At 42.5% G+C, this 14,195-nt stretch overlaps 2 protein-coding genes across 4 annotated transcripts in view; both read left to right on the top strand.

Moving 5' to 3' along the window:
- wipi1 (WD repeat domain, phosphoinositide interacting 1) overlaps positions 1 to 8,806 on the top strand; it is a 39,135-nt gene extending 30,329 nt beyond the window's left edge. For 2 of the 3 annotated variants that reach the window (XM_029437179.1, XM_029437178.1), the window contains exons 11-13: positions 4,316 to 4,455; positions 6,312 to 6,412; positions 7,969 to 8,806. In XM_029437179.1, coding sequence (XP_029293039.1) covers positions 4,316 to 4,455; positions 6,312 to 6,412; positions 7,969 to 8,019 — 292 coding nt within the window. In that variant the 3' untranslated portion in view covers positions 8,020 to 8,806. Of the gene's footprint in view, positions 1 to 4,315; positions 4,456 to 6,311; positions 6,465 to 7,968 lie in introns of all 3 variants that reach the window. The other variant, XM_029437180.1, reaches the window with a different exon arrangement.
- A 4,224-nt stretch (positions 8,807 to 13,030) lies between these two features.
- Positions 13,031 to 14,195, top strand: part of slc16a6b (solute carrier family 16 member 6b) — a 12,451-nt gene continuing 11,286 nt past the window's right edge. Inside the window, 1 exon segment of the mRNA XM_029438648.1 lies at positions 13,031 to 13,083. Within this exon segment, the coding sequence (XP_029294508.1) occupies positions 13,055 to 13,083 (29 nt within the window). The 5' untranslated portion in view covers positions 13,031 to 13,054.

Genomic DNA, 14,195 nt, shown 5'->3' with positions numbered 1-14,195 from the left:
CTTTTTTCCCTTAAATGAAATTACAAGGGTCACCACAGGGTACTCGTGAATATCCCCATGCACACACCTCACCTTCACCCACGATGCCTCCAGCAACGCCCCGGGCTGAACCAAGCGCTGGTGGATCATGGTCTGCGTACCCCTCTGTATACACACGGTACATCCCTTCCGGACCGGGGGAGGAGAACATAAAGCAAACTGGGGGTTAGGGAGCGGCTGGGGTCCAGCTGCCCCATGGTTGTAGGCAGGACCCACGGAGGATGGCGTAGTGCGGGGGCCAGCGGCCCCCACGGTAGGCCGGAACCTCCTCGGGGCTGAAACGGGCCGGAGCTGTGGAGGAGAGATGGCCCGGGCTTCGCCCCCCAGGCTCCTCCGGGGCAGGGAGTCCTCCGAGAGTCTGACGGCAGCTTCGAGGCTGGCCGGTCGGTGACACTGGACCCAGTTCGCCGAGGAGAGTGGGAGTCCGGCGATGAATTGCTCCAGGGCCACCTGCCCGACGATGTGCTCAACGGAGTTGACTCCCGGCTGGAGCCAGCGCCTAGCCGAGTCGAGGAGCTGCTGGGCGAAGGTGAAGGGTCAGCCAGCGTCCTCAAAGGGCAGGCTCCGGAGCCGGCGGCGATGGCCCTCTGGTCCAGGATCACCCTCCGGAGCTGGTCGTAGCCGTATCTGGAGGCCGCGGGCAGGCTATGGGCAGCCCGCTGGGCTTCCCCGGAAAGCAGGGGGAGCAGTCGTAGCCCCCACTCCTCCTGTGGCCACCTGCACGCCTCTGCCGTGCCCACGAAAATGTCCAGGAAGGCCTCGGGGTCGTCCTCCGCCGTCATCTTCTGCACTGCGACCCGAGGGAGCTGGGCTGGCCTGCCTCCCGACTCACACTCCGGGGCGGCTGATGACCGGAGCATTCCCTGCAGGAGGTCCCGGTCCGCCTTCTGGTACGCCGCCAGGCCTACAAGCGTCTGGCTCTGCTGTTGCTGAAGGGCAGCGGTGCCCTCGTGCATGGCCGCCAGACACTGGAGGATCAGTCCTAGCGGGATCTGCGCGGCTGCCTCCTCTGTCATGTCCCTGTTCAGGTGCCAGTTGTGGAGACTCTTGTCCACAGTCAGGGATAAGGATGACAGAGAGGAGGTGTAGTGTCGCACACACAGCTTTATTGGCACACAGGTAAGTTTTCTATTACAGGCACAGGCACAGCTCTCCTGTCTGTCGCTCTGCTGTCCGCTGCTCTCCAGGCTGCGCTGCGTCGTGGCTGAAGAAGTGGTCCCCGTTTCCTCTGGAACCCAGCCTACTGCAAGAGAACAGAACCAGGCCATCACCATGCATTTATTATGTGACTAATTACCTGATTCCGTTCAGCTGTCTGGCCTCCAGCTGGGACACTCCTGTCTCTCCTCAGCAGCCCGCGCCCTAACCACACCCCACTGCCACACCATTGAATTCCCCACAGTAAAGAACACACACTGGACCTGGTCTGCACCTCTGCATCAGTAACCTGACCTTACCATCTCTGACCATATGGCTATCAACCTGGACTACACTTCCCCACCCCCACTGCTAAACAAATACGCACCATAACATTCCATATCCTCAAGTCCATCAACCCCTCCTCTCTCTCCTCTGAACTCCTGCCCCATTGACCTGGTCAATATTTACAATGATTCACTCTCCTCCTATCTTGACCCCATAAAAACCAAACCCGTCTCCTTCACCCACTCCGCCCCCTGGTACACTGACTAACTCCGCCTCCTTAAAGCCAAGGGCTATCAACTGGAAAGACTTTCAAACAGAACCGGTCTCACTGAACACTTGGATGCCTACAAACTCTACCAACAGCAATACAAAGACGCTCTCAACAGTGCTCGCTCTACCCACCACTCCTCCATCATCCAATCTGGCTCGAACAACCCCAAAACACTTTTCTTCACCATCAACAAACTTCTCAAGCCCCTGGACTTCAAAACGACCTATCGTCTGTTGTCAGCAGCATTAAGTCCTCAACCTGTCCCATCGACCCTATCCCAAACTTTCTTGTCAAGACCTTGCCTTCCTTCACTCTCCACACTCATCACCAACATAATCAACTCCTCATTGTCCACTGGTCTCGTCCAATCCCCCCTCAAGATCATTGCTGTCAACCCCATACTGAAAAAAACCTGGACTTGACCCTGATATTCCCAACAACTACCGGCCCATCTCAGGAGAGATGCTCAACTGAGAGCAGCTCTCGGGCATCCACAGATGCACAACACAACCAATCATGAAACACTACTGAATAAATGGTGGTGTAATAGTAATATTTGCAAATACAAGTTCAGCCATAATAATAATAATAATAAACTTTATTTGTATAGCACCTTTCATACAAGAATTGCAGCCCAAAGTGCTTCACAGCAAAAACATAACAATTAGTACAAGATTAGACATAATAAGAGCATTTACAGTACAATAATCATTGTGTTGATGTAAATGAGTCTGAAGTACCATTATAAAAATAGCAGAATTAAAATAGCATAAAATAGCAGATAAAATAGCAGAATTAAAATAATATAAAATAGCAGAATTAAAATTGTATAAAAATAGCAGAATTAAAATAGCAGATAAAATAGCAGAATTAAAATAGTATAAAATAACATTGGAAATCATGCCTAGTTTCCCTATCTGTGCCGTACTTAACGACCCTACTGCCGGGAAATCACATTCATCACACCATAAATGTTTAAACTATCAGAGCCATAATTTGAAAGCATGAGATCAACAATGGGCCCCTGTGGCCTTTCAACTGGTTTACTCCCTTCAGTTAAAGCCAGTTTTTCTCCAATATACATTTATCAGAGAAACTTCCTCTTTTTCCTGTGGTAAAACAGTCTATTTGATCTCAGGTTTTTCAAAAATACACACTCTGAAATTGATCTCGGTTACCTTTACACACTCAATTGTAAACCAGGTATAGCAAAGATTTATGAAATCATTTAAATTAGTTTAAAGTGGCACCATTAAAAGGCTAAAGTAAAGAGATATAAAATAACACTATTAAAAGGCTAAAGTAAAAAAGATATGTTTTTAGCTTACTTTTGAAGGTATTGAGTGAGCTTGCCTCCCTAATGTCTGCAGGTAAAGTGTTCCATAGCTTTGGTGCATAATTACAAAAGGCTGCATCCCCGATTTTCTTTTGGATGTTTCTGGGAACATTTAATAAACCAGTAGTGGATGATCGTAATGTTCTTGGGGGCACATAGCTCATTAGAGAGTTGGCAGTGTAACTTGTTGCGGTTCCGTTTAGGGCTTTGTATACAAGAAGGAGGACCTTAAAGTCAATTCTAAAAGTTACTGGAAGCCAGTGTAGAGCAGCTAACACTGGACTGATGTGGTCTCTCCTCTTGGTTCTAGTCAGCAGCCTCGCTGCAGCGTTTTGGATGAGCTGAAGTCTCTCCGTTGTTTTTTTTGGGAGGCCGGTAAAGAGTGCATTACAGTAATCGGCTTGGGATAAAAGCATGGATTAGTTTTTCAGCATCCCTTTGATTTATAAATTGTCGGATTTTATAGACAGACTCATTTTCCATTCTTACACCTCATAATTAGTAGATTAATTTTGACACTATGAAGTTTGTGTCTCCACTGTTCTATATTGTTGTGAGGGGAAGGTGATACTTTTTCACAAGAGAACTGCCCTATGTGAGACCTCTGTAAGATTGAACATTTTTAGATTAGCAGTATGTTATTCGTTGTCATGCAAATCTTTTGACACTAACATACCATACGTCTCCCCCATTGTGTTTTTTTTTGTTTTCTGATTTTAAAACACCTGCCTCGTGTGAGACTTGTACTCACAACTTTCTGATTATGTGGCTGACAACTTCTCCAATGAGTCTTAAAATGTGATATATTTTATATGTCTACTGTGCCAACAATAAGTCATACGTTTCATAAAACACCTGCCCTGTGAAAGGCTAGAACTAAGGCTGTCACGATGGTGCGTTAAAAATACTTCACAATATTATTGCGACATATATACAGTATATATATATAGATAGGAAATTTGAAAATATTATAATATTATGGTATGGTATGGTATTATCTCGCAAAACTTATGGTACAGATCCTGTGGAAGCCGCTGGAACCAAAAAGACTTCTGGTGTTTTACCTCTGCATCGTACACCTGTGGGCGGCAGCTGCACACTGATGTGATTAGGGGTTTTGGGAAGGTTTTAAAACACAAAGCTTTGCTTCATTGTTCATTGTTCACAGTGCTAAATGAGTCTGAAAGTTGCTTGACTGCTCTCACTCTTGTGTTCTTGCTTCCTTCTTTCTCTTTCTCTCGCAGGCTTTTTGGTATTGATGATGACGAAGGTGAAGAAGGAGAGTCAGAAGGGTCAGAGGTGACAGGGCCAGCACAGGCTTGTCCATCTTACGCTGCAACCGCTGCCTTACCAGCTTCTGGTCCCATCACTGCAACCCTCACTGGTAAGTAGTTGCAGACATTTCTCCACCTGTGTGCATCAGGAAGGGTTTGACTTCAGTCTCAGTTAAGCTCTTTCAGGTTGTTTGTTTTCTTAAAAGACTCTACTGCTGAAATAGCTTCCCCATCTAGACAGAAGTGTTTAACCAAGGGCCTTTTAGTATCAGCATTTAATGCAACTTTAGGACTGCGATGTCCGTGCTAGACAATGTATTTTTTAAAACCTCCGCACTGGCTCCAGCCCTACAGCACCCCTCGCCTAGACTTCGCCACTGCCCGATGAATAGGATATATTGCCTTATACAGATGGTAGTTTGAAGCTTTGAAATCATGCTTTAAATCACATATCTGCTTTCATAAAATCCTATGTTTGGTTCAATTGCTTTTACACCCAAACCAACTGCACTAACAAGGTGAAAACAAACTCTGTTCCATTTGTACAAAGTCAGTGTGAACATGAACCGGACCAGAACTAAAATACAACAATGTATCTTTTTTCCCTTGGTCCGGACCAAATTAACAGATTTAACCGAATAAACCAAATTTCAGTTCAGAAAGCTCCCTAACAACTGGCTTTTGTCTTCAGTGGGAAAGGTTACAATCGGCATTCCTTCCCGTGACAAACTACTTTTCAAGCTCTGATATGCAGTGATGGAAACATGACACCCGGGTGGACACCCTCAGTATGCCCCCTGTTGAAGTGAATACATAAATTCAACAGGGATTTGCACGATTATTATAATTTATTTATGTACAAAACATTCAATTACTATGCTCTCCTCAAAGCCACCAGACTTATTCCACCGTAACTGCTTTCTATTGTTACTAACCCTGCTTTCTGGCGCATTCTTGATGTTGAATGTGACACACTGCAGAAACAGAAAGGTATACTCGTCTACTGGCAATGTCAAATAAACATCAAATCAAATCAAATCAAATCAAATTTATTTGTATAGCCCAATATCACAAATTATACATTTGTCTCAGTGTGCTTTACAGACTGTACAGGTTACGACACCCTCTGTCCTTAGACCCTCGCATCGCACAAGGAAAAACTTCCTAAAAGAAACCCCAAAATTAAAGGGGGAAAAATGGAAGAAACCTCAGGGAGAGCAACTGAGGAGGGATCCCTCTCCCAGGACGGACAGACGTGCAATAGATGTCGTGTGTACAGGATAAACAACATAGTACAAATACAACATTTGACAGAAATTATGTTGTGTTGGAAAAAAAAAATAGAAAGTATGGCTGAATCCAGGAAAATGTCAATAAGGCTTCCCGGTGTCCAGCAGGACCAGGTCAGCAGGCGCTGTCACGATTCATGATCCTGACGTAAACTTTATCAGTGGCAACCTGCCACATGAGAGACAGACACTCCGGGGATGATACCCCGGATGGTGAGTTAGTAACATACATTTACATAAATGCATACAGATAGAGAGGGAGAAGAAGGGAGAAGAAGAGAGGGGAGGGAGGGGAGGAGAGAGGAAGAGAAGGAAGAGAGCAGGGAGGTGTTCCCCAGCAGTCTAAGCCTATAGCAGCATAACTAGGGGCTGATCCAAGGCAAACCTGAGCCAGCCCTAACTATAAGCTTTATCAAAAAGGAAAGTCTTTAGCCTGCTCTTAAATGTGGAGAGTGTGTCTGCCTCCCGAACACAAACTGGAAGCTGGTTCCACTGGAAAGGAGCTTGATAGCTGAAGGCTCTGGCTCCCATTGTACTCTTAGAGACTCTAGGAACTACAAGTAGTCCTGCATTCTGGGAGCGCAATGCTTTAATTGGTTTATAAGGTACTATGAGATCTTTACAAACATCAGGCTGCTCTAATGATTTTTCTGCCTCCTTCACCTGTTTCTACCCAGGCTACTCTGAAGATGGTGGGGAAAAGAAAGGCGAAGTAATTCCAGAACACGAGTTCGCTGCTGGACCTGTGTGTCTGGACGACGAGAACGAGTTTCCTCCTGTGAGCATCCAGAAGTGCTAACTGTCCGCTATAGCTAGCTCTACTACAACAGGTGTACTTTATAGGCATGCCAAAGCATTCATGCACACAGACAGACCGAGACTGCAAGCTAACCAACAGCCCAGTGTGCGGTTTATTAAGTGTACAACAAGCTAAAACTAATATAGTTATAATTCAACAGTCCTCCCTTAATGAAGGTTTGTGCAGTTGTTGATTCATATAGAGTTATACTGAGTTTATATTTAATCCTCTGTCAATGATTTAAAAAGGGGGGAGAAATAACTTGGCAGTCACAATCGCTTCTGTACTTGTGAAACTCTCCATTCCAAATAGGTAGAAATAATAAATGAAAAAAAGGTTACCTCACCATCCTCACTGACATTCTCTTTTCCAGTAAAAGATTTCAGGATTATCTGTTTTCTCATCATCAATCACTAAAGTCCCTTTCAGACATGCTCCTCTTTATGTTAATCTAATGACAATTTAACATTGACTGCATAAGCACCCTGGTCAGTTTTCCGTAAAGATCATGACGGCAATCTGAAAAGGTAGAACCTGAAACATTTAATCCCTTTCAAAATGACACAGCTCAACAGAATGTTGTCAGATTAACATAAAGGCTGCATTAGCACAAGGTGAAACATTGATTATCATCTTTTATGTGCGAAGAAAATTGTATCTGTTATTAAACCATTATAACATGAAATACAATATGCTAAAACATATTGTATTTCATGTGGTATCCCAGGGTACATTGTTTTCTGGAAAAGGCAAGGGAGAATAAAGCCCTCATCCTGCAGCTCTCCTTAATTCCCTCTATGGGGTGGGCGATATATCAAAATGTTCCTGCCGGCCACCATCAGCTCAACAACTGGCGATTGACGATATGTTTGTGCAAGTTTTTGTGCGTGGGTCATTCTATACTTGTGCACCCATGGACATTACAAAATAGGCAGTGGAATTTTTATAGATGATGTAATGATGTTACAGTGAATCCTATTTTAAGGATTCACTGTGAGTGGAGGAGGGGGTAATTAAAGCTTCAACAGAAAACTAAGTTTTTGAATCCATCATTGATGCAGAAGACACTCTTCTACCTTTTGTATCCTGTATGAAGATGAAGCAGACGATGTTGTGTATTCCATATGTAGCACTGACGTGGCCTTTGAACGTTTGGCATCTGTAGGAAAAGGCGTCCTGCCTGATCATGTCAATTTCAGATTCAGGTTCTACATTATGTAACTACAGTTTTTTACTTTATGAAACAAACAAACTAGCTTCCTATTCACCTGCAATAACAACAAAACATACTTATTGTTTCACAGGATAATTCTATGTCAGCAGTGGTAGACTGATCAAGGGAGACCGTCCTGTAGTTAGTTCACTGTAAGTCGCTCTGGATAAGAGAGTCTGCTAAATGACAGATGTAAAATGTTGTGAAAGGTTTGGATTATTTTGTATTGGAAATCCCCCTTTTAATACAGAAAATAGGACGTGATCTGCATTTGACAATTCCTTTAGATATAACTAACGGATGTGTTCATCTGTTTTTGTAGATTAATTGGTGCCGAGACGGGACTGGAGGTGGCCAGGCCAGGCGCTCGTGAATGGGTAGACGGTCAGAGGGACAAACAGACAGAGGTGCTGGCAAGTGCGATGAACAGCAACAGTCTAAAATCTTTCAGGGTGCCATGGTGTTTTTTTACGTTTAAGAGAAAATAATAATGATTAACATTAACATACAAGTTGATGTGGGAAGCAAAACACTGGCCAAGAAGTAAACGTCATGCAGTAATTTCAGAGAGAGCCACAATCTTGTCCTCATGTTACATAATTATTGTGTTAAAGATACACTTCTGATTCTGTCACAGCACCAATAAAGCACCTCTAAACTTCCTTTCAGCTTACTGTTGACTTTCAAAACCTCAACTGTGAACTGTGAGGAAATTTCTGAAATTGTTGATGCTGTTGGCTACTTAAATACTAAAATCAGGGAGTTTGTCTGTAAGGAGTGTTTTATGGAAGTATGAGATGCATGCTGGAGCAGAAATATAACCACAATTTTCATAGCTTTTTTTACTTGACAAATATTTTTAGTAAGTTGCATTATTGTAGCAACATTTATATTTTTCTCAATAATAATATTTTAGTTAATGTCCATGATTAAGAATTGTTTTAATTTTGATTCTGTAATGTAATGACTGCATTGATGTGCATTAGATGTTTCAGTGTATGCCTCCTGGAGACATTTCAGAAGGTGTGTATGTACTGTATCTTTGTTTGTGCCTATTATCATTTGTAAAAGAGCAAAGTATTTTGCAAATTGCACAAGACCAAAACAAGTGAAAGAAAAAATAAATAAACAGAGTGGAGAAAAAAAATGAACCTATGCAAAGCAAATAATTTGTCTTGTTTTATTATATTTTATGCACTTAATTATTCACATGATAAGAGAGCTAATAGAGCATATTGTGATGACTTATTTATGCGGTTACATAAGGGGAAAGGTGCATGTTTTCCATAAAAAATGCATCGTCTTGATAGTTCCGCTTCTAGCATGAAAAATAAAAAGCTGACTAAAACAAAAGTGTATATGAACAGGAAAAAGTTGAATCCACTTGCGCAGACCAGGAGACATTATTTTAAACATTTGATAGCTGGAACTTGTCTCGCCACCCCTTAGACACACCCCTGTCTCAAACTGAAAATGATTCCAGGTCAGGGCAATTCTGAACACTCAACATAAATCAAAGGCTCAGTCACAACTCAGAGACAGGTGAGTCATATATTCATTATATAGGACTAAATAACGGCTACATTAATCATGACATTTGTCAACATTCTTAAAATGTGTGAAGTTTAGGGTGGTGATAGCCTAGTGGTGGTCTGGTGGTACGCCTTCCAAACCAGAAGGTTGTGAGTTCAATACCAGGCTGCCACCATTGTGCCCCTGAGCACAATAACAATAACACAATTAACCCTGAGCTGCTCCAGAGAGACTGTCCCTGTAGTTAGTTCACTGTAAGTCTCTCTGGATAAGAGTGTCTGATAAATGATCTGTAATGAAGTTAAAATGCCATTTAAATAAAATTCCTGTAGCCTATTGTTTTCTGGAAGTGTTAGGCAGTTTTATATTGACATTCTTGCTTGCCTGGGTCCAGACCTTTGAATCCACCCAATCCACCGGAGTAACGAGTTGACAGTTCTGTCTGATATCAGGCAAACTTCTTGCTCATCCTGATCAAATTCCATTTATGTAAGAACATATTAGGCTACATACTGTTCAGGATAGTTTTCAAATGTTAAAAACCTTTCAGTAATCTATCTGCACTCAAGCTGTTCAGGGGCAAGGTCATTTCTGTTGAACTAGTGAGCTTATTGTGTCTATGAAAATGTGCTGTTTGCTTATTTTGTGTTGGTTATCCATGTATAAATAAAGCATTTCAAACTTGCTTTCAGAGTGCAACCAACCAAGACACCCAAGGACACCTTACAAAATACAGGAGATAAAAACAGCAAAAACAATGAGAGGGAGAACAGACATATAGTGTGGACACAAAACACAGAGCAATCCATATGAAACGTTTGATGATCCCCATGGTGGTGTAGAGGGTCAGAAACAGTGTAATCCAGCAGTTTCATAGTCCTGGTGATGTCGAGGAGCCTACGAAACCAGCCGGGCAGAGGGGTTGAGTGTGTCAGCTGTAGCCACAGACTGCAGGCTAGGCAGGGAGACCATTTGCCCTACCCTTGAAGAGTACCTGATGTTATGTAAAAACAGCACTAACACCCAGTTTCTTCACACCCAGAGCAGCACTCTTTAAACATCAGTTGGGCAAAAAGTAGCCCAACTAGTTTGTACTCTATACTCAACCCAAACCATTCAATTTAATGTGGTGGCTACATCTTAACATGCTTGAAGAAAAAAAGAATGGACTTTCATCACAAGTGTTGTTCATTGTTGCCATTTTCTTCTCCTTGCTTGCCTCTCTTAAACAGTCTATGGTCCTTCGACATCTTCACATCATTATTCATGTATGTTGACCCACACACAGGCGCGCGCACACCCACACCCACACACACACACACACACAGACCTCCACGCTAACGCACACGGTAAAACGGGATGCTGCCTCTCTCTCAACTGGACTAAACCTGTTCATCCGATCTGCGCGCCCGGTGTACACGCGCTGCTGACGTAGAACGCGACACAGACGCACTGTATGGACTTTCCGTGTCCTTCATGAGGAACGCCCTGCGCGTTCATGAAGTCGATAGAGAGGGTTGCGCGCGTTGAATACCGGCTTCAGCCAGTAAGGTCTGCCAAAACAGGCAGGCAATAATTCACCGAAGACAGAGATGCGACTGTAGTGCGAAAATAGACCAAAGCAATAGCCTACTGGCTTTACTATTTGACTTTTTCTTTTGCAGGAGGAAGTGGCTACATATTAAAACATTTAAAGATAAATTTGGTAAATTAGTGCTTGGCAAATAGGCCTAAACACTAACGTTATAGCTACTTAAAAGAGACAATGAAATGACGACGAGATAGGAAACCCGGCCGTGTTAGCTACACCAGAAGGCTGCTTTTCTAACCTCTCTTGTCAACTGCCGGTAAGTAACGTTAAGTCAACTTGGCAACTCCAGCTGTCGGATCACTGCGGGGCACAGAGGCAGCGGTCGCTGTTCCGCTTGTTACAAATGGCATTCTGGATGAAAACTAACTGACGTCTGAGAATAACGAGACAGATGTTATGCTGTTGACACATCATTAAAGACACGCAGATACATCACCTGAGAAAAACTAATGGGTTATGTACATGTGGGCTCCTTCATGTATGTAGTGTTAACCCAGCAGTAACTGGGCTGTTTGCTGCCCTGCGGTAAGGCGGCACATTGACATCATCCCTCCTCCTCTGCACTGCGGGCTGAAATGGTCTAAAACAAGTCATGTACTGAAAACATGTATTAAATCACAATTTAATTCAAATTGCACTCAAATAGGTGTTAATATTATATCCTAGATGCCTGTCCAATTCCCTATTAAAATAGAGTATAAGTGTTTTTTAACAGGCAGATGTCTGTCATTTGCTTTTAAATCTCAGCTGTACAGTTTGATGCCAACAAAAGTCGCTGAAATATTAGATGATCAAGAGATAAAAACATGTCACATATTCATTAAATATCACGCGGAACCTGTCCCACACCTCAGAGGAAGAGATCGTTATAGTTTCTTTTGTGTGTAATAATTATACACACATTTTAATTATCTTCAACATTAGCCTCTGACACTTTAATATTTGTGATAGGCCTATCCAACTTTTAAGAGTATCTATAATATATAAATATTCACATCTTTTAAATGTATTTAAAATAATGTAATGTGGAGCACTGGAGTTGGCACACGTTCAGGGACAGATTAAACAGGTCAAAATTTTAGCAGCAGGGGCTGAGATATTCTAACTGTTATTCCCTAGACCAGGGGTATTCAACTAAAATTCTAAAGGGTCCAGTTAGAGAAAATTTCCGCAAGCAAAGGTCCGGAGCATCATAATGTCTAACTTGCGTTATGAATTAGTGTGATATATATTGAAGTAGCCTAGTAGCTGTATCAACGTCTGCACGTCATCAACAACTGACTGTCAAAATGTATTGTCACTTAACATTGAACTATACAGATATATATAATACTGTAGATATGTATAATGTTCTTCTCGGGCTGCATTTAAAAATAAAATTGAGAAAATAAATAAAATATCTTTAGAAAAATTGTGCATCTTAAAATAAAGTGCTTAATCTTAGAAAAATAAAATAAAATGTAGCAGCAGCTTGAGTTTCCATTTTTCTTTAACTGTTTCACATCTTGATTTAACTCTCAACCAATGTTAGAATAAATCAGTCTCAACACATTTTAACAATTGAACAGTTTAACCCAGACTAGCACATCCTGGGTTAAACTGTTCTCTGTGGCTGATGATACTGACAGGTGGCCTATTTGCTTTATTTTGTCACAAATCAAAATCATATTGGGCTCTGAGTGCTTATTTTCTGTGCCCTCAGTTCTGACTTGAGTGGGTATGTTTGGTCAAAAAACGTTGTGCTTTGTCTCATAGTGGCGTTTCACATCACCACTTTTAATGAGCACCACGGTCTCATATGAGACACTGGTTTTGTGCTCCCAATGGGAAGGATGAACATGAATGAGTCTGTCCATCCTGGGTTGAAAGCTCTGTTGACTTTTCTCTTCTTGGAGAGCGCCATGAGTAGTTATTTTTCTCTCCCTGTCTGCCACTCACTAGTCTCTTCGTCAGTGTTTCTCTCCCTTTCTCCGTCTTCTCTCCCTGTATCGCTAACTCGTCTTTCCGTCTGTCACTCGCCTCTCATCTGTCTGTATTATTCAGAGTCGCAATGTTTGCCGATTGGAATGCACAGATGTGATTGGCTGGGTAGCATCACGTGGGATGGCTTAACTCGCATGTAATTGGTCTGTGAACCGCTAAATCAGTAACGTAAAAACAGAAAAGCTGCGCCGATTGAAATAGAAGCGCCCCGTCAACATTGAAAATCCCTTAATAATTTATTGATTATAGGTCCGGGTCCGTATAGACGGAATCGGAGTTTCGGGCTTCCGGTGGAATCGCAATGCATGCCGGGGTGGCAAGACTAGAAAAGTGAGCACCAACTCCACAAGGGTTGCCATATTGAATTTATTCTCTACGTGTTTATATTTTATTTAGCTTATTCTTCAAGCATTGTATTTGGCTAGTTTTTAGTGTGTACTCATCGCTCTTCTAGTTATGGGATTTGGACACCGACATTGTGTGGTGAAAGGATGTACAAACAGTGGGAAAAAGCTAAATAAATGGGCAGAATCTCATTGTGAGCTTCACGACTGCAAAAATTGCGACTGCAAGCCCCCGTCCGAACTATATCCATTTCCCGGATCAAGTTATAGAAAAACTTGATCCTTCATTTCCCATAATGCAACTTGATAGCGTCTTTTTGTCAGACCCTCCCTGCCGTTTGTTATGCAGGCTTTCTGTTGAAAATGAGAGGTCTCAAGCCCAACCTAAGATAACCCTGATGACATCATTTTGGTTATTTTTACTGTGATGTGCCCCATTAAAGCTAGCTACCTTATTTTGTTTTATTACCCATTAGAACCACGAATAAATAACCCTAACGCTTAGCACTTTTACAAAATCATAGAGTGAATCTTTACTGTTATGAAACATTATTTTTTTAAATCATTAAATTGAATTAGCCATGAATAATATCTCTTGAAATATACTAATGAGAAATTTACAAGAGAAGTTGCCACTTTCTGAATGATCTTTAAGGCACTAGAGATGTTTATTCAATGGACTGCATTTACATAGCAACACTCAAAGCGCAAAGCAACACATTCATCCAGAGTCAAAGGCTACCACACTCCACCTGCTCACCAGTAGTGAAAAACTCTCACACATTGTTGGCCATGCCGTCAGGAGCAATTTAGGGTTCAGTATCCATCCCAAGGACACTTTGTGGTGGATGACCACTCTACCTCCTGAGCCACAGCCACACCTGACCATTGTCTCAGGTTTAAACCACCTCAATTCCTAAATAAAAATCATTTGGGATGTGGCAGTTCCATGAATCAGTTTCTTGCAAGTCTTAAGGCTTTTGGGTGGTGATGGTGTAGTGGTCTTGTGGTCCAAATAGAACATCGGAAGGTTGAGAGTTCAGTACCAGAGCTGCCACCATTGTGCCCCTGAGCAAGGTACTTAACCTTGAGCTGCTC

The sequence above is a fragment of the Cottoperca gobio genome, chromosome 8 (genome assembly GCF_900634415.1).
Source record: "Cottoperca gobio chromosome 8, fCotGob3.1, whole genome shotgun sequence".
In the NCBI taxonomy this organism is placed as follows: Eukaryota; Metazoa; Chordata; class Actinopteri; order Perciformes; family Bovichtidae; genus Cottoperca; species Cottoperca gobio.
This window is presented reverse-complemented; position numbering and strand designations above follow the sequence as displayed.